The following is a 20,904-nucleotide window of genomic DNA, read 5'->3' as shown; positions in this document are numbered from 1 at the left end:
AAGCAACACTTCTTGAGGGAGCTTGGAACATGTTTAAAAGCACTACAAAATAATACATTCAACAAGAAAATAAACAGATCAAGAAAAGCAAATTACAGCGCAATCCTATGCACGCCTAGTCAAATGTAAAGCCCATTGAGTTCAATGGGGCTTAGTCCAGGTAAGTGTGTATTGCATTGTAGCTTCAGGGCCCAATCCTATCCAACTTTCCAGCTCTGGTGCAATCGCAATACAGCCATGAGGTAAGGGAACAAGAGTTCCCATACATTGAGGAGGTCTCTGTGACTGCCTCCCCACCATAGGATGCAGTGCATGCCCCATGGGCACAGCTGCACCGGCACTGGAAAGTTGAATAGGATTGGGCCCTCAATCTCTTCAAATCCTACCAAAAGCCCAGATAAACAGTAACATTTTCAGCATTTTCTTTAAAGTTAATCAAAGCAGAACTGGACAAACAATGTGGTGCTGTTCCATACATAAGATGTCACCACAAAGAAAGCCCAGTCATCTCCAGTGATTGGGGCACAAGACCAAGACTCCTGATTAACACTCCAAGCCTATGCTTGTCTACTCAGAATTAAGCCCAATTACAGTCAATGGGGCTTACTCCCAGGAAAGTGTGGATAGGACTGGGCTGAAGGACCGTCATGGAAGTTCATGTAAGGCCAGGTAGTCCTATAGGCACCTTGTAAAATCGTGTGCACTTGTTTCATAACAAATGAGAAAGAAACTAATTAAATAAATGGAGCCCATTCTTTTCATTCCTTTTAAGTTACAAAAAGGTTTCAAACAGCTCCAAGTGAAATAAATGTTATTTGTTTCATTCACAGCCCAATCCTAAATTGCACTGGAACAGTGGGGCCAAATAGCCTCTGCTGCATCCAGTGCAGCTCTGGAGCAGGCTGGGGGATATTTTTCTCCTTAACCTAAGTAACATTCCAGCCTGCCTGATGGGACTAATCAGATCTCTGCCAGCTGGTGGAAGTTCAAGCAGCCTAGTGTAACACTGGTTGAATGCCAGGTGCAAGAGAGTGGCAACAGGATGTTGCCACTTGTTGTCTTGTGTACTTCCTGAGGCCACTGTGAGTTACAGGATCCTGGACTAGATGGGACTTTGGCCTGATCCAGTGGAGCTTTTCTTATGGTTGGCCTAGGAATACCATTAGGATACGACAGAGACCTGTTCTGCCAATCCCACCCTCTCCTAGGTCCAATCCATCCCCATTCCACCCTCCCCCCCACTTAGAAACACCCCCTCACTACCTCCATTCCACCCTCTTGCAGTGCTGGCAGGTCAGAGCAGGCCTTCTTGCTGGTGCTGCCTACACTAGAGTAGTCATAAATGTGCTTTACGGCATGTTTGCAACACTCCAGTCCAGCAAAGCAGTGGCTGTGCCAGCACAATAGTGAGATAGGATTACACTCTCAGATTTATTAGGAACTTGGTTACGTGGGTTCCTAGCCAAAAAGAAAAAAGGAGAAAAATGGCAGGATGGAGCAGAGCTATAGATAGCAGTATCATACAAATCATGATTATAATTTACCTTCCTATCTCTGTATCTAGATGCTGGTACTTCTTAAATAGTCTATCTGTTCTTCAGTCTTCATCCTCCATTCTTTACCCTTATCTTCTCACATCTTTTGTTCTATCTACTTCCTTTTGCTTGCTACATCTTCTGAAGCTGTTCCATATCACTGATTTGAGCATCTACTATGAGAGGCAGGTTACATTTAACTGTGCACCTTCCCAAATTCGGCTGAAACTCAATTTGTCGTTTGCCTTTCTGGGAGAAAGACCAGTGGTAGGAATTTTGAGCAAACTAACACCTCAGAATCCATGCCCTGTCTTGATTTCTTTTTGGTCCACTACAATCTCAGCATTCTTATGTGGCCTCTTGTCGCTTATCTCTTCCTCATCCCTAACACTGTGAGACCATTGTGTAGTCCTGTCCTCTTCTTTCACCTTTTTCTGCCTATCATGGGCAGGAGGTCTGGTCTAGAGGGTAGAGCCTCCGTCTGCCTGAAGATAACATCCACAAGGTCGCCAGTTCGAGGCCACCGGCATCGTGCGACCTTGAAGCAGCTGACAAGCTGAAGCCGAGCTATTCCATCTGCTCTGTGCGTGGGAGGATGGAGGCCAGAATGTGAAGCCAGATCGGAATGAAACACCTGAATGTAGTCGTTCTTGAAAGAAAGAACCTTCTTTCAATTGTAAAAACCCCTATTTTAATAAGGGATTTAAATAAAGCCTGCCTATGTAAACCGCCTTGAATAAAGTCTTGAATAAAGACCAAGAAAGGCGGTATATAAATACCTGTTGTTATTATTATTATTATTATTATTATTATTATTATTATTATTATTATTATTAATCCACAGAACACATAGCCTCATATCATTTCTGACATTTTGACATCTGTTGCTGTATTTTGTACAGTGTCAAGCACTCTATTGGTCTACTGTTCTGTCTCACTAGTGCTAAATAAACATGATGACTGCAGTCCTATGCACCATCTCCTGGAATTAAGTGAATCATAGAATGATAAGAGTTGGAAGGTACCTACAAGATCATCTAGTCCAGGGGTACCCAAACCCCAGCCCTGGGGCCACATGTGGCCCTCGAGGCCTCTCAATTCGGCCCTCAGGGAGCCCCCAGTCTCCAATGAGCCTCTGGCCCTCCAGAGATTTGTTGCAGCCCGCACTGGCCCGACACAACTGCTCTCAGTGTGAAGGCAACTGTTTGACCTTTTTGTGTGAGCTGTGGGATGAGGGCTTCCTCCACTGCTTGCTGTTTCATGTCTGTGATGCAGTAGTGGCAGCAAAGGAAAAGCTAGCCTTGCTTTGTGCAAGGCCTTTTATAGGCCTTGAGCTATTGCAAGACCTTCATTCATTCATATAAGTTCATCTTTAATATATTCATTTATGTAAACTTATGTAAATTTATCAAATTTAAAATGTAAATTAATTCTTTCTTTCCCCGAAGCAGTGTCGGAGAGATGATGTGGCCCTCCTGCCAAAAACTTTGGACACCCCTGATCTAGTCCAACCCCCTGCCTGTAGCAGGAAATCCTCTTAGAGCATCTCTTATAGGTGCCTGTTGAGTCTCTGCCTGAAGATCCCCAGTGAGGGAAAATTCACCACTTCCTCAACAATCTTTTCCACTGCTGAACTGCCCTTACTGTCAGGAATTTTTTTTCCTAATGTCCAATCGAAATCTCTTCTATTGCAGCGACCTTGGTATCCACTGATTTGACTCACCATTGATACCAGAATCCACCTTTAAATGCCTTATAACAAGAAAAAAAGCACCAAAACCCAATTTCTTCCCTTTGAGCTGTTAAATAATTATAATTTCATTCCGCTAGATTCCATTATTCACCCCATCTAGTGGCTGAATGCGGTATATTGTCTATGCCAATGCATTCTGGGGCAACAGTGGCGGAGCAAGAAACCTGGAAGTCCATCTTTAGAGCTATTTTTCCACGAATTTGGTATACACTGATGTTTTTAATCCACTAGGGGTTCCGAAACAGAACCCCAGTGTATAAGGAAGCATGACCTGCATCTGTTGTTTATGCCACATGCACAAGGAAAGTTTGCCAGCATTTGTCATTTGCTCTGGATTTTTCTTAAGGTGCCCACGACAGACAAACCCAGATCCATAAGAGCAGCTGCGCACAAATTGAAGAAAGCAGGTTCATACTGTTAAATAACTGCAGACATTCACCATTGCCTTGTATCTTGTCAAAATGTCCGTCTCAGCCTCGCCTCGCCTCATCCCGTCTTGTTCGCAAAAGGGCATGAGATCAACAGATGTCTATAAAATTGCATTATTGCATATTGCCTCCTGTGAGCATACACTGAACATGTCTTTAACAGAATAAAGTGCTGTCTGTGTCGCTGTCATACTGTTTGAACACACCGTTGATGTCTGAGGCATGCTAATCTTTTGTGGAGGTGTAAGTTGATGTTTTAGGCACTCTTAATACATGAAATACTAGTCAAAATAACATCTTCCCAGCTAATGAGCCAGATGACTGTGATATACGTGAAGCCTGATTTCTTTGACAGTCATAAAAGAGTAAAAAGATAGAGCCTAAGTTTTCTTGTAGCACAAAGGTTTGGGTGGTAGCTATCATGAGGGGATTCTGAAATGTATGGAAAGAGGTTACAGTCCTAAATACATCACCTACGAGTCCAATCCTAACCTTTCCCACCACCACCCTGCCCCCACTGGTGCAGCCATGCCATAAAGGAGCGCATTGTATCCTGGGGTGGGAGAGGGGGTCAGATCAGGAGACTTCAGGGCACAAAAGAGATGTAAATCCTCCCACACCACAATGGGTCTCCTCTGACCTGCACCAGCTCTGTATCTGGCACAAGTCCAAGGACAGAAAGCTGCTGATGGAGAGGCTAGGATCTGGTGCACCATCACCACCAGATCCACCCCCTTCCACAGCCTTCCTGTCCAAATTTCTCCCCACCCCCTGCCTTCCTCTGCCACTGCCTTACCTGACAAGCACAATGAGGCTTAAGTTTTGCAGCAGTGCTTTCCAAATTGCTGCCAACTGAGCACTGTGTACCCATCAGCAGCCATTTTGCAACAGCAGATGTGTCTTCTACTCAGGGTGACTAGATACAGTGGAGGACATAGTGCCTATACCTTTAACCATCATATAGAAGAGAGAATTTTGCCAGGTGCAGCCCAACATGGAAGGGTTTAAAAAGCTACACCTGTCAAAATTCCCTCTTCTATACAATGGTTAAGGGTATAGGCACTCTGTCCTCCATCACATCCGGTCACCCTGCTTTCATTGTCACAAAAAGACCTGTACTACAGCCCAATCCTGCATAGGATCAGTCTGTAAATGAGTGAGTAAGTCTCACTGAACACAGTGGGTCTTAATTTTGAGTAAACGCGCATCTTCCTGCAATTCTGAGAGTGCACATTGCTTCAGAACATAGCAAGTACATTTATGGTTACCTGATCCAAAATAAAATGCAAGAATCTCAGGAACAGCAGAAACTCTGTCCAAATCCGACCAGGGTTTCATTTGTAGGTTTGATAATTCCCTTTCTGCCCAACCATCAACTGCATTTGTGGATTTTTTTTCCCCATCTAGCAATGTAACTGAAACCAATTAAAAAAAAATGCACAGGTGCTATTATTCTATACATATAGCACTAGGATGTTTAACACATATGTCTAAATGTGGTATATATCTGGTTCTGTACTGAGGCTTATCATTATTATTAAGAATATTTATATACCGCTTTTCTACAAAGTTCAAAAAGTGGTTCAGAGACCAAATCAAATAATTAAATGGCTCCCTGTCCCAAAAGGGCTCACAATCTAGAAAGATCATAATCATACTAATGAGCCTCTGAAAGAAAGATATATATTATCAATTGAGCCCAGTGGCCTCTGCATCACACCTGAAGAAGCTTCAAGTGGCCTCTGCTTTATTTCAATACTCTTGCACACCTGCAGTCATTATGAGCGACCTGCCCTAGGAAGTTCTATTAAGTGGCACTCTTTGCAAGCACAGATGGTCCCGATGTCTGCTTAATGTCTGCCTGGTGGCTGGAATAAGTGAATTCTTGATGGCCTTAGACTTCTGATCATATCCATGCAGCCAAGAAAGAGAAATGCAAACTTGTTTATCTTTTTGATAAACAGCCTCCCTTACTGCTGCAGGAAGCGCCACGTTAACTGAGCAGAGTCAAACACCATTAAATTGCCATCACTGTCAAAAACGGGACTCAGACATTACTCTACCTGAGCTATAGTTAATGACTTCCACAGCATATCATCCAAATAAGGGTTTTTTTTAAAAAAAAAAGTTTGTTTACTGTTCAGCCTGGGTTCTGCCAGGATACTAGACAGAGCCAAAACTTCTCAAATACAAACATATGTGTATAATTCAGAAGTACAAAATATACTTTCATTCATTACTACCTCTCCACTGGCGACATTAAAAATGGAGATGAATAAGAAATGTGGCTTCTCTTAGGCATGCGTTCCAAACCTTTGGGTGACTAGCTGTTTCATATCACAGCTGAACAAAGAAGGTTCTCATTTAGGGATAAAATAATTCACTCTTTTAATACATAACTGTACTCATTTTCAGGTGTTTGCCTCCAATTAAAATGAACTCTTTGTCAGGAAATGGTCCATCCTTTCGTTTTATACTCCTAGGAGCGTAAACCTCTTGATATGGACAGTTTAAACACTTGGAACTCATATGGTACAAAGGAGGACGAATTTATACTGGAATCACTGCAAGAAAGAAAAATAAATGTGTAATTGAGGGAAGAACTGGCATTGCTAGCAGGGTGCGGGGGGTGCAGGCTGCACCAGGTGACACGCTGGGGGGGTAACACACCCTGGGGGAGGATGCGCCAACATCGTGGGGTTAGGACCTACTGCATCATGCCATATGCCGTTGGATGCGGAATGGCCAGTGGAGTGCAGTGCAAAAAACAAAATTGAAATCGCTCCTTTCATTCAAAAGTTATAGCCAAAAAACCGGAAGAAAAAAATGCATGAAGCCCTATAGAAAGTGAAAGTGAGCCGTATCACACATTTACTCGCAGGTAGGCGTACTTGCCATAGTCCCTCAGAAAGGGCAGGCTAAGAGGAATCCAACGACACCTGTATGGTCCTGAGCCCCCCAAAAACACCCTAGAAGCTCCCCCCTCCCAGCTGCAAGTCTGAGCCGGAAATGAAGCCACATGGCTGCGTTTACTCGTGAGTAGGCGGACTTGACTTAGTCCAGGCAGCCTGAGAGGCTCTAAAGAATGGTCCTCATCCAATGAGTGCAGCCCCCAAAAAAGAAGGTGGTTCCTCCCTCCCAGCTGCCTCCCTCCCAGTCTATGGAGCCCTATGGAAAGCAAAGCAGCCTCACAGTTGCGTTTACTCGCGAGTAGGCAGACGTGCCTTGGCTGGTATTCAGGCCAGGCAAAGGGGAATGTGAGGACACCAGAAGGGTCCTGATCCGATGGAGCTGCTCCAGAAGGAAGCCTCCCCCCCCCCCCAAAAAAAAGAACAAAAAAGAGGCTTGAATGGTAAGGGAAAAATTTTCTATTTTGCACTTGCAAAGCCAGGTGGGTCTTTATTCTGATGTGCCTGAAATAGAAGAACTTTAAACTGGGCACTGGGAGGGCTGGAAATCTTACTGATTCTTTTTTTTGGGGGGGGGGGTGTTATTGCAGGCAGACTATAGAGTAAGCCCCATTGACCACTAGGGGACTTACTTCTGAGTAGACATTCATAGGATTGGGCTCACAGAATCCTACCCACACTTTCCTGAGAGTAAGCCCCATTGACCACAATAGGACTTACTTTACAGTAGATTCACTTGCTGGAACAGGACTGTCTCCCCCTTATTTAATTATTTTATTTTAATTTAATTATTTATAATTATTTATTTTATTTGCTTGATGATGTCACTTCTGGCCATGACATTACTTCCAATGGGTCCTGGACAGATTGTCATTCTAAAAAGTGGGTCCCAGTGCTAAAAGTTTGAGAATTGCTGCAATAAATTGTTAGTAAGTTGACATGGGGTGTGGTGTGTGAGAGAGACTCTACAAGTTTTCAAAATCACTAAAATCAGAATTTGGAGGAATAATACCATCATGTTATATATCAATCAATGTGTAATTTCATGCAGAATGCAATGAAACAATTCACTTTGAAATATATGTGTTCTAACAAAAGGTACAGCTAAAAAACCAGTGGGGGTGGGGCGATGGTACAGCACCACACCCACCTGGAGTGTTGCCCCACCCACTGCATGGGATGATGCGCAGGTCTCCCGCACCGGGTGACGTGAATCCTAGTGACGCCACTGGGAAGGAGAAACCAGTTTTCTTGGGTGGAACAGCGAGAGCTGGACCTGTCTTTGCTAGGGAACTGAAGAAGGACTAAAGACAGATGGCTAATATAGGGTTATATAGGTATATAATTTGCAAATAACCTTTATATTTCACAGGGACAATATTGCCAGTTTTAAATTGATTAATGACACTTCTGCACATTAAGTCCTGTTTCCTGTGCTGTCATACATCCCCCAGCAAGCCCTTCTTCAACCATTGATTGCAGGAACTACATAAGAACAGAAGGAGAGCTCCTCTGGATCAGACCAAAGGCCCATCTAGTCCAGCCTCACAGTGGCTCATCACAGAGAGCAGACAAGGCAGCCAGATGCCTGCCACTCCTGTTGCCACTCCATTGCACCTGGCATTCTGAGGTAACCTACTTCTGAAAACCAGGAGGATGCACACACCCCTCACAGCTTGTAACCTGTGATGAACTTTTCTTCTAGAAATCTGTCCAATCCCCTTTTAAAGAAATCTAGGCCAGATGCCATAACCACATCCTTTGGCAAGGAGTTCCACTACCGTTGCCTAATAACTTGATGGTTCCATTCAGCTTCTATATCATGGCCTTTTTCCTTCCATAAACAGCTGGTTTGTTGGGTTCTCATATTGCAGATGAATCTTTACAGAAAATGGTCAGAAAGTGGCATTCCTTGTGTCCTTCGCCACTGTGAGTGCCATAAAGAAACCCCCACTTATACTAGGTGTTTTCCTACACTTGTAGAAACTACAAAAGTGATTGATGCAGTCAAGACCAAATGAAAATACAAAATCAATGCAAGGCACACAGAAGTTGTCAACGTACCAAAAGAAAAGCAGAGGTATCCCTGGCTGTTTTGGATTTTGTTGCTCCTCCCACCTCGTCCTACTTGGATGTATGATTGTGCTATCTCAAGACAGAGCACAACTCATAACATAAAAATGGCAGATGTCTGCTCAATAATATTGACTTATGCCCTTGAGTGTCTTGTACAGACAATGTTTTATTAGGGCTTGCGCATACTCTTTACCATTTTATTCTGAATAATTACCTCAGAATAGTTGCCATCTGTGCCTACATTATGTTAGATATAAGCTACAGTTACCTCCTGGCAGATATTCACTTACCTCTAATGAATGTTCTTGTTCCACTGTTAAATGCAGCGGTTACTTCAGGCTACAGCGACTAAGAGGTACAATGTAATGAGTGCTCCTGTAAAAGTTACTACACTCTTCAACAGGTTTCAAGTGCATCTTTAGTAAGGACCAATCCACCTTTCTTTTCCCCTTCCAAAGTCAATGGAAAGACTCCAACTTACTTGCAAACACAACCAGAGGCTGTATGGGTTCAGCAGACCATAAAATGTTCAGAGTTACCTTCGCTGTCTTCTGTGACCATGATTTAAACTTTTGGCGTGGTTACAGCCTATAAGGTCAATAATGCACATTTTTATACAAGTCCCTAAATATGCATTTATGACAGAGACAATAATAGTTCTTTGGAAACGGTTGCAGAGCAGAGTCAATAATCCATTTTTTAAAAGTCTGTAAACCTGAATGTACATTAATAAAATATTTATTTTGCCCCTTCATCTGTGTCAATGTCGCCAAGTTTTTACAAGGGGCCTTCAGTGTTAAAGCAACTACTAGGTGTGTATTACAGCCAAAGGCATTTAAAAGGAAATGAAATAATATGCAAATGTACAAAGCAACAATGGTTATATGGGCAAGGCAGACATTCTGTCTTCAGCAGTGCCTCCGTGAGGAGTTTTATCAGGAGGTACAAAGTATATTTTGAGCCTCTTTCCTTCTCCATTAGGTTGTAATTTCATACCATCACTGGAACATAATTTCTACACATTACAATATATAAAACTATGCAGGCTTACGCCACATAAAACATAAGAAGAGCCCCGATGGATCAGGCCAAAGGCCCATCTAGTCCAACTTCCTGTATCTTACAGTGGCTCACCAGATGCCTCAGGGAGCACACAAGACAACAAGGTACCTGCAACCTGGTGCCCTCCCTTGCATCTGGCATTTTGAAGTAGCCTACTTCTAAAACCAAAAGGTTGCACATGCACATCATGACTTGTAACCCATGGTGGACTTTTCCACCAGATATTTGTTCAATCCCCTTTTGAAGTCATTCGGGCCAGGTGCCATCACTACATCCTGTGGCAAGGAGTTCCACAGACCAATGACATGCATGAGGATGCTAGTCTTCGCACAATGTATGCAAACATTTTCCGAGATCCCAGGAAATTTATAGGGTTGTTTTTGAATGTATGCCTCATGTGGCGCAGAGCGGTTGGTCACAGTACTGCAACCGAGAACTCCCCCTATGACCTCAGTTTGATCCCAACGGAAGCTGGGAACTCTGGCTTCAGGTTGACTCAGCCTTCCATCCTTCCGAGGTCGGTAAACTGAGTACCCAGCTTGTTGGGGGTAAGGTAACATGATTGGGGATGGTAAAGGCAAACCACCCTGCATATAGTCTGCCACGAAAGCATCACAGAAGCTGCAATACAGAGTCAGTAATGACTCAGTGCAGCAACTGTTACCCTGCACTTGCCTGATCTTGTCTGATCTCGGAAGCTAAGCAGAGCCAGGCCTGGTTAGTACTGGGATGGGAGACAGCCTGGGAATACTAGGTGCTGTAGGCTTATACCATAGTCTTTCGAAACTGAAGGTTGCCAACCAACCAATGACTCGGTACAGGGGACCTTTCCTATTTCTTTTTGAATTTCTAGGGTTCAACATGAAAGGAAAGTATAGTGTATTGCTCTTCCTAGATTGCCACCCCAAGAAGTGAAAGAATTTGGCTACCAACGTGTGTGCTTTCAATTTCCGTTCAGGTCAGTGTTGCTTGCCAATACTTCTTGCAGAGGTTTCTCTGCAGTCTATCCTCTGCAGAGTTGCCTGTTTGGGGATGGAATGATTGTAACTGGAGTAAAAATTTCAGCAAAATTCTCAGACCAGATCCCAAGAGAGATGAATCCTTTCATGTGCCCTTCCTACGAGAGATGGGAATGGAGTACCAGAGCATAATGGGCAAGGCCTTTTGTCTAGCTCTCTGAATTTTTCCTCAGAAAAGAGCTGTGTCAGGGACAAGTAAATATTTTTCTGCACTGTACAGGAAACAGCTCTTCTTGATGAGAGGAATTAAATATTAACCATGGGGTCCATCTTGTCTTCAGCTTGCAAGCTCATCAATACTGAACCCCATGAGTGCATGACCTCAGGTCTTTTACCTTAACAGACATTAACCAGCTTTGATTGACTCATTCCTGCAAGCTGAAGGTTTGAATATTTAAAATTACATAAAGCTTCCCCACACATCAAAGGGTCACTCATTGCTGGTTGTCTCAGTGTGTGACATTTAAAATGGCTGGATTGATTGTAGATGTTCTTTTAAAACAAAAAAAACAAAGGCTGGTGTGTCAGTAGGGTATTAAATCCAAATAGGGAACAAAAGAAAAATCAGTTTTATCATTGTGATATAAGTGGGGTTTAGGGAGAAACAATAGAATTAGAGTTGGAAGGTATCCATAAGGCCAACTAGTCCAACCCCTTGCCTGTAGCTGGAAATCCTCCTAGAGCATCTCCAGTAGATGCATGTCAAGGCTCTGCTTGAAAATCTCCAGTAAAAGAGAACCCACCACCTCCCTCACCAGTCTGTTTCACAGCGAACTGCCCTCACCATTAAGAATCTTCCTGATTTCCAACCAGAATCTCCTCTCTTGCAGTTTGAACCCATTCAATCTAGTTGTACTTTTAGTGGCAGTTGAGAACAAATTTGTTCCTTCATCTATATCAAGGGTGCCCAAACCCCGGCCCTGGGGCCACTTGTGGCTCTCGAGGCCCCTCAATGCGGCCCTCAGGGAGCCCCCAGTCTCCAATGAGCCTCTGGCCCTCCAGAGATTTGTTGGAGCCCACACTGGCCCGACGCAACTGCTCTCAACGTGAGGACAACTGTTTGACCTCTCGCGTGAGCTGTGGGATGAGGGCGTCCTCCACTGCTTGCTATTTCACGCCTGTGATGCAGTAGTGGCAGCAAAGTGCTGCCAGCCTTGCTTTGTGCCAGGCCTTTTATAGGCCTTGAGCTATTGCAAGACCTTCATTCATTCATATAAGTTCATCTTTAATACATTTATGTAAACTTATGTAAATTTATTCAAATTTTAAATGTAAATTTTTTACCCAGCCCCTGACACAGTGTCAGAGAGACAATGTGGCCCTTCTGCCAAAAATTTTGGACACCCCTGATCTATATGACAGCCCTTCAGATATTTGAAGAGTGCTATCATTGTCTCCTCTCATCCTTCTCTTCTCCAGGCTCAACATACCTCGTTTCATCGACCTTTCCTTGTAGGCTTGTTCTCCAGATTTCTGATCATCCTCTTTGCTCTTTTCTAAACCCACTTCAGTTTGGAAGCATGTTTTCTGAAGTGTTGTGCCCAGAATTGGACACAGTACTCCAGGTGACCTCTGACCAGTGTGGAAAAAGGGGAACCGCTATTTGTCATGACTTGGAAGCTACCATTCTACTAGTGCAAGCTAAAATTGTGTTAACCTTCTTTACAGCTGCATATACTGGGGACTGCAGAGATGTTCTCTGAGCCAAATTACCATGGCATATTCTAACAAATACTAATCAGCTGCTGATCAATGGACCCCAAAGATTACACTCAAAGAGAGGAAAAGGAGGCCATGGCTTGGAACATACTATGTGCCATCATTGCAGTTGGAAGACCACTATGGAGACACAAAAGCCAACACAAACAACTTCTTATATGTTTACCTAGCACGCCAGGAATTGATGGAGTTCTGAGCCCAACTTGCATATATCCTTGTGTGGTTCCATGGCATATCTGATATACATATATTGGCTAAGCTCGGACAAGATAAGGGTGACATGATGTAGCATCCATCAGCCTAGGTGTGTAATAGAATGTGTAATAGACCCTGGCTTTCTTTTTGGCAACTCACATGATGAATTCCTTTTGATTGCAAAAGTAAGTGGCCTCTCGTATATATGTCATGCTCTCTTACACACTGTAGATGAAATGAGTGCTGCAAATTAATGATGTGGGTTAATACTTGCAAAAGAGCGTATTTGGATTTCTAATCACCTAGCAATTATGCACTTAATACAATCTGAACTTAGGTCTCAATAAATTTATGGCAGTGCACTAACCTCATGACATACCTAATCTCCCTATTCTTCATGTACTAATGTGTGGGAATAAAAACTGGTTACGTGTGCAAAATAAAGATTTCAAATAAGCGCCTGGTGCTTTTTGCCTGCAGGACTGGTGGGGGCCATAGCTGATATTAAGAGGGAGGAACTGGGGGTATTCCCAGGAAGCCAGATGGTCTACTCATAGTTCGGTTGCAATGGTCTAGGTCACAACATACTTCATTGCACTGTAAACTGTATTGCGGTCTTTTCTCTCCCCCTCTTTTAACTTTTCATTTACAGTTTTAAAAATGTGCATACAGGTTTTTTTAAATATACACCAATTCACTTAAAAATAATTGCTTAAAATAAGCAGGAGACAAAATCCATGAGGATGGAGGGAAAAATCAGTGTCTTAACTATAAATAAAGCAAATTATGGATAAGGCAGGGTACAGCAGACGCTTTGGAAAGTGAAAATGAAGGACTGTATTGAAGGGCTGAAATGACAGAGCATTAACATATACACATGGAGTTTCGTTGGGTGCTACTGCTGCTCAATTAAGCTCTCTGACGTATATTCTGAATAGACCCAAGTAAGTAGAAAGGACTCTGGTCAGCTCTGCCCACGCTGATTTTGTATGAATAATCTCAGCAATTAGAAAATCCCACGCTTGGTTTATCACTTTCTTAGATCTAGAGCAGGGGTGTCAAACTTGTTTCATACAGAGGGCCAAGTAGCAATCATCATGCCTACTGAGGGCCAGGAGTGATGTCATTAGGCAGGAAGTGATGTCATTAAACAGGTCAAAAATAAGTACTTTTTCTCATTTAGGAACTCATTAGCTGCAAATGACAGAAGAGAAAATATACAAATCTTGATCATGTTTCAAGATATGGGAGAGACCAATTTTCATGTGGGCTGCCCTTTCAGCACTAACACTTCAGCATTGCTCAGCAGGGCCAGATAAAAAGCTTCCACGGGCCGCATCTGGCCCCCGGGCCTTAAGTTTGACACCCCTGATCTAGAGTTTTTGGTGATTCTAAGTGACAATATAAATTCTGTCTCTTCTCTGCCCCAAAGCATAGAGAATAGCATGCTTGGTTGTTTGTTGATGCTCTCCAAAGCAATGCTTCCTAATCAGTGTCAATATTCTCTCTTTGTTTCCAGAAGGAGGAACGTGCGAAGTTATAGCAGCACACAGGTGTTGTAATAAGAATCGGATTGAGGAGAGATCACAGACAGTAAAATGTTCCTGTTTACCTGGGAAAGTGGCTGGGACAACGCGAAACAGACCATCTTGTGTTGATGGCAAGTAGTTCATCCACGTCATGTGGATTTGTGTCAACTTTAATTGGACTGTGTCTTTTCTCCAAGTGGCATGAGGAACATGTCATGATTCTGCAAAATCAGGTCTGGATAAATGTGGGCATACTTTCATAGAGCTTCCATTCCATGTGGCTACCAGCATGGCTCATAAGGGGAATAGGCCATCATATTGACAAATAACGTATTTTTTTGTTGAACCAAATAAAGGTTAGGGAAGAATTTTGCACATTCTGGCTGCAATCCTACGAGTACTTACTTGGTTTTCAGTGAGAGTAAGGATGTTTAGGATGGATTCGTGGTTAGGATCAAACAATATGGATGCTGTGGAATAGATCATAAGCACTTTATGATCATTAATAATAACTGGTGAGTTCTGCAAATAGCAATAGTTCACATTTGATTTTGCCAACTTTTTAATTGCAATTTAATTTTTTTTTAATCACAAGTGTTTTAGTATAAAACCATTGCTTTTTTTCTGGGTCTTCTGAAAAAAAAATACTGATCAAGTGGGAGGGTGTGACTGTGCATCATTTGAACCATTTTTTTAATCAGCGCCTGTGGCTGAAGGGTGACACTGAAGAAAGTGTCAATGAACAATGCTGACATTTTTATTGATCATATCACACAGACCATTCATTTGTTCTAGAGAGAAGCAGTTTATTTAACTATTTTAATTATTTATAGCCTGTTTTCAGCAGAAAACAACAAACTTGCAGAATAAAATACAGAACAATAATTTAAAAAGTGCTAAACATTGTTATGGCCCAATCCTATTTGCAGATCTCACAAACTGCCATTTATCCTGCAGGCTGCTGGGGTGTAGGTGCCCACAGAGCTGCCCCAGTGCAAAGGCCAGGAGTCTACGTGTCGGCTCAGCTTGTCAACTGCTTCAAGGTCGCACAGTGCCGGTGGCCTTGAACTGGCGACCTCGTGGATGTTATCTTCAGGCAAATAGAGGCTCTACCCTCTAGACCAGACCTCCTGCCCTCCTGAGTAGATATGCATAGGATTGGGCTGTTAGTTAATTACCAAGGTTAATTAGACTAAGAAATTTAGTCTGCATCCTTGTTGTTTGTCTGACCTATGAGCACAAAAGAAGAAGAAAAAATCCTTGTTCAGTTATCTCTATTACTTTTCATTCTAGTCTAGAGTCTGCCAATTTTACCTCTAAATCAGTCATCACCAGACTTGCAACCGCTGCACACCAAAAACGCAGTCCCTGTTCAGACTGCTGCTTACCATTCTGCCTCCATGCTACATTCAAGCCCAGGATGCTCTGGGCAGTCGCATCTGTTGCCCAGCATCCCAGAATGCGGTGCCACAGGATTTCTGGGCATACATGACTGCTCAGAGGATCCTGGTGCCCAGATCTACTGAGTATAAACACAGTGCAGAGGTGGAACGGTAAGCTCTGCTCACGGAGCAGAAGGCTTTTCTCAAACCTCGGATCTGGCCTCCAGGCCAAGTTTTGGAAAGCCCTGCTTTAAATGATACCATTTATTCCCTCAGTGGTTCTATTATTATTAAGTTTTTTCCCCCCTTTGAATGAGTGTGCAATGAACCAATAACCTAGATGACTGATGTACGCACAAGGCCTTCATATGTATGTAAATCTTTGTACATGTGGAGGATATGTGAGTTAATGAATTACCTACACATGCAACAGAGTTTCCTCTTAATGTGCACAGGGTGTTCTTTGATGCATGCATGGAGCTCCAACCGCTCACTAGAATTTTGGATCATCTCCTTCTTGGGTATTTATCTTTGGGTAAATTAATCCTAAGGTAGAGTAAATGTCATGTGTCCTCTACAGGCCATCAGTTTGTTGCAGGTCAATTTTTGCTGGTTATTTTGAGTTGTCTTTCTGGTCCCTGTTTAGCAATAGCATTTTAACTATTCAGAGGTAAGCACAGCGTTGAAATTTTGACATAGCGAGTCAGAGGGTCAAGTGATCTGTGTGCAAGCAATGCAGGGGTCATTTGTTTAAAAAAAATTCAAAATTGCCCCTTTGTGCCTCCACTTACCTTATTTGTTTTGCTACATTAATAATTCAGGTGGTTACAGTGGTTGAGATTTAATTATTTTTTTTGGAAACTCAGCAGGGAACCAGTTCTGAAATCTGACTGCACAATGAGTGTAGTGTAAATACTTGAGTAAGGGGTTGAAAGAAGTGCAGTCTGTTTTGGAGCTCATGCAGGCCATCATTTTCTCGGTTAGCATTCTGATATTTGATTTTGCTGGTCTTTATACAAAAGACTTTATACAGTCTTTCCAACTGTCTCTTTTTGAATTTTAACTTTTTTGTATAATCATTCATAGAGGAGCATGAACATGATTTTATTATGACTACTCTTGAGACCTCTCTGAGACAACGGAGAGGTCAACACACATTCATTGAACAGACTCCCTGCTTCCTGTACAGTTGATACAACTCTTAACTGAACATTTTACACATCATGGGGAGAAAGCCTCCTACAAAGTACCTCAACCAAGCTTGAACAAATGTAAACTATTCTACAATGAGGCTCTGTGTACAGTTAGAAAAGCATTTTAAAGACTTTCAAATAGTGAGGTGTAATTATCAGAGACTTGAGTCAGTGAGTCAGACTCGAGTTGTGAAAATGCATGATTTTGGGTGACTCAACGACTCGTGAGCATGGAAGATTCTGAAAAAGACTCGCGTCAGGATGCCCCTGACTCGTCACTCGTCCCTACGTGTGCTGACTCGAGTCTGCCTTTGTCTAGGTGTGCTTCCTTACTGTTTTCACAGCATGAAAAATCTCATGGTGTCAGCATTCCGATGGGACAAGTGGCAGAGAAGTTCCAGTCAGGAGGCAGGAAAGGGTTAATGTTGTAATGGAGGGAGTGGGAATGGGCTCTTTTTTCCTGTCTCTGATAAGAAGGAAGGAACAGATGATCATTGGACAACGGATAGGCATTCTTATATTTTCACTGGTTAAGGGAGGGCAGGAGGAGGAGCCAAGGGGGTTCTTGCCTTACAATTGGCTTGAAAAGTTCCGGGAGAGAGAGAGGAGGCAGGGAATGGGGGGGAGAGTTCATAGCGATCACGCTTTGCATGGCATAGCAGGTTGGGAGGAGAGAGCCTAACTGAATGACCAGCTGCAGTGGGACTACTTCTGAGTAGGGCTGCAAAGAATCAGGTCGTCCTGGTAAACCTTGCAGCTGCTGCGCGTCACCCTCCTCCCTCTTGCTGCTTCTGTTCCCGCTCTCTGGCTGTCCCTCCCACCTCTCCTGCCCTGTTTACAGATGGGCAGGGACAGCAGGGGAGTGATTAAAGAAAACTCTGACACACACACCCCAGCAGCAGTCCCCTTTTCCCTCCACAGAGCCGCAGCGGGTTTTTTAAAGGGGGGAATGACTCAACTCAAGTCTGTTAGAGTCACTAACGAGTGACTCGGTGACTTGGAAAGTGCCCCTGTTATGACTCTTTTTCGAGTCGCAGGGGGTGGTGACTCTGTATTCAGCTCAAGTGAAGCCTCGCTGGGTTTTCCCATCCCTGGTAATTATTTAGAAAATCTACATTGCTGGGTAGTGTCTTGGGTCACATGGTACACTATTTTCAAAGTTGCCAATGGGATAACAAGCAGGCTGGATTAACTGCTGGATTAGGTGTTGATATAATAAGAACAGAGAAAACTGGTGCTATTCAGAGGTGAATGTACAGCTGATTTTGGTACAGCTGCCAGAGGGTAAGTACTGAATGCACAAACACTTTTTTGCGAAATACCATTATTGAGTTTTAACTTGAGTAACAGACTGGCCGCTATGAGGCCCAGAAGCAACTGGACAAAGAAACCATGTGTCGTGTATGACTGAGGCATCTGGAGACCTCAGAACATGGTTCAATTAGGGTGTTATGGTGTCTATAATTCCAGTCCTGGTAATAATTTTCTATATCAGTTTTATTATCTGAAAGTATATACCTGGAGATCTGAGTGAATGCCCTTTAAAGCTGCTTTTATTTTTCTGTCTGTTGTGTTCTTGTGATTTATGAAATGTCCAGTTACACACACAAACATGTACAAATATATCCAAATTTTGGAGTTGTAACAGAGGCACAATAAAGATCAAGGAAATTAATAACTATTCCAGCTTTTTGCATCTGTTTCTACAGGTGTTTTGTAAGTCTTTTATATAAAATTCTTAGCTGTACTCCCCATAGCTGTATTGAAAGTTGTGTTAGTTATTAATTTCCTTGATCTTTATTGTGCCTCTGTTACAACTCCAGACTTGGCAGGAAGGAGGGAGGGGAGAATTTCCAAAGGTGCAGCACTGATTATATTACATACGGGTTTTCCTACAGAAGACTGCCCTAGAATGGTGTCATCTTGTCTCAGATGATGTCTCCTGTAATGCAATTATTCTATGAAGTATAAGACGCAGTGTACTTGCCTGCTACCATTTCTGAGGCATTCTACCCTGTTGCTTGAAGAGGATGGATGGGTGGAAGAGGCTGACTAGAAGGGGTGCAGAGGAGACTGAGATATATAGCCCTTTGTTCTCATAAGAACATAAGAAGAGCCCTGCTGGATCAGGCCCAAGGCCCATCTGGTCCGGCTTCCTGTATCTCACAAATGCCTCAGGGAGCACACAAGACACTTGCATCTTGCTGCCACACCCCTGCACCTGACATTCTATTTACCCTCACACACCCCAGTGAAGACACCAGTCTGCAGCTTGGATTTAACTTGGGTCACTTTATTAAACACAAGACCAGTTTCTAAAACATGAAACCTGCAAAACACATCATCCCTCACCAGTGTGGGGTAAGCAGTCTGGGGTAAGCAAAAAACTGCCATCCCTGGCCAATTCACAGTGGAGGGCCTGGAGGGGGAGGCAGGGGACAAATGCCCCAAGTGCTGTGTCCGCATGGTGCTCCAGACTCCACGAGAAGCCCTCTGAGGCTTTCAACACAATCTTAAGCAGTACTTCAGGTTTCCTGGAAGTACTGTTTAAGACTGCGGGGAAGCCTTAGAATCCTTCCCCAGTCAGGGTCAATGTCGCGCGAAGCTCTGTGGAAATGGGTCAGCGTGGGGGGGGCGGGGCGGCGTGGTGCAGGGGGGGGCAGCATTGTGGACTTTTCCCCGGGGTGCAAAGTGGGGCAGGTCCTTTACTGCCAATTTGAATGACAGAAAAAAATTCTTACCTGGCCCTCATGATGAGTGACAAGCTAATCTCAGACTACATACCCATCATGGCTTGTAACCTATGATGGAGTTTTCCTCCAGAAATCGGTACAATCCCCTTTAAAGGTATCTAGACCAGACACCATCTCCACATCCTGCAGTAAGGAGTTCTCAGGTGCTAACAACACTATTGCTGATGACATATGCCAGCCGTTGGTCCCTAAGGAGCCGCTGATTTGCTGTTTGTTCTACAATCCACTTACGAGAGAGAATTTTTTTTCACCCAGTGTTAAATAGCTGTGCCTAATTTCTCCTGACAAGTGTTGGAATGCTGGTGCAGTTATAGCCGCCTGATTTGAGGCCCATTGAAGTTAATGGGAAAGTGCGGGCTGGCTCTAGCGGGCCTTGAATAGTTCCGTAGTAAATACTTTGTATTACGTACAGTGCTCCCCTCTATCAGCACTTGAATCAAGTGAAAATTGTTCACAGTCAAAAAGCCAATAGTTTTCTATTTATCTAATATGTACTTTAGATGGTATCAAAGAACAGTTTTCTCTCTCTCCCTCCCTCTAAACTCCTTAAAAGTACTTTCAATCAATTCTTATTTCTGCAGAAAGAGGGAAAAATGTTATTTTAAATCCAAGGAGTCAGCTTCTCATCCCTCTAGCTGTGCTCCGGCCTAGATAAGGAGAGATCTCAGGGTCCCATATTATTAATGCGCTGTCTGTATGAATAACGAGCAGACGGGGTGAATTATTTTTCACTCTTGGGAAAATCTATAGCTCTGTCCTTCTGCAGCACCACTGGAAACTGAGCGGGAGATCTGTATTTTTTTTCGATTTGGCAAATTCAGATGACTTCATTTGTAAAGAGGAGGGGCGGGAAGGGGAAGACAAGAACAGCATTCACACTGAGACTCATTTAGCGCACTCAGATGGAGAGGTGCAATTCACAATGTTCAGAACTACAGAAAAAAAAATGCCTCCATCTAGAGATATGATTCAAAACTTTGTATTTGTTGAGAAACTGTGGTTTTACATAGTGGCTAACACACACCTGTTAACGTTTAGGCCAACAGGTGCCAAACCACAGCCTGTGGGCCTGATCTGGAATGGCGGAAAAGACGTCTGAATGCAACACTTTCATTCCTTGCTGCAGTTGCCTTTCTTACCGCCCAGTCGTTTCACAGCCTTGTGCTAGGCAGCCATTTCCAATGCCTAACACCTCACATGCCTCAGTGTCCCAATTTCCTGGGGGCTGTCGCTGCCTGGCACAAGGCTGTGGAACAATTGGGCATAAGAAAGGCAACTGTGGCATTGAATAAAAAGTGCTGTAACTGGATGACTTTTTCTGCACAGTGGTCTGCAGTTTGGAGACCACTGA

At 43.4% G+C, this 20,904-nt stretch overlaps 1 protein-coding gene across 1 annotated transcript in view; it reads left to right on the top strand.

Annotated features, from left to right (window-relative positions):
* Positions 1-20,904, top strand: part of TAFA1 (TAFA chemokine like family member 1) — a 396,155-nt gene that overhangs the window by 315,674 nt on the left and 59,577 nt on the right. The window contains exon 3 of the mRNA XM_066616413.1: positions 14,216-14,356. Coding sequence (XP_066472510.1) covers positions 14,216-14,356 — 141 coding nt within the window. The remainder of the gene's footprint in view (positions 1-14,215; positions 14,357-20,904) is intronic.

The sequence above is a fragment of the Tiliqua scincoides genome, chromosome 2 (assembly GCF_035046505.1).
Source record: "Tiliqua scincoides isolate rTilSci1 chromosome 2, rTilSci1.hap2, whole genome shotgun sequence".
Lineage (NCBI taxonomy): Eukaryota > Metazoa > Chordata > Lepidosauria > Squamata > Scincidae > Tiliqua > Tiliqua scincoides.
This window is presented reverse-complemented; position numbering and strand designations above follow the sequence as displayed.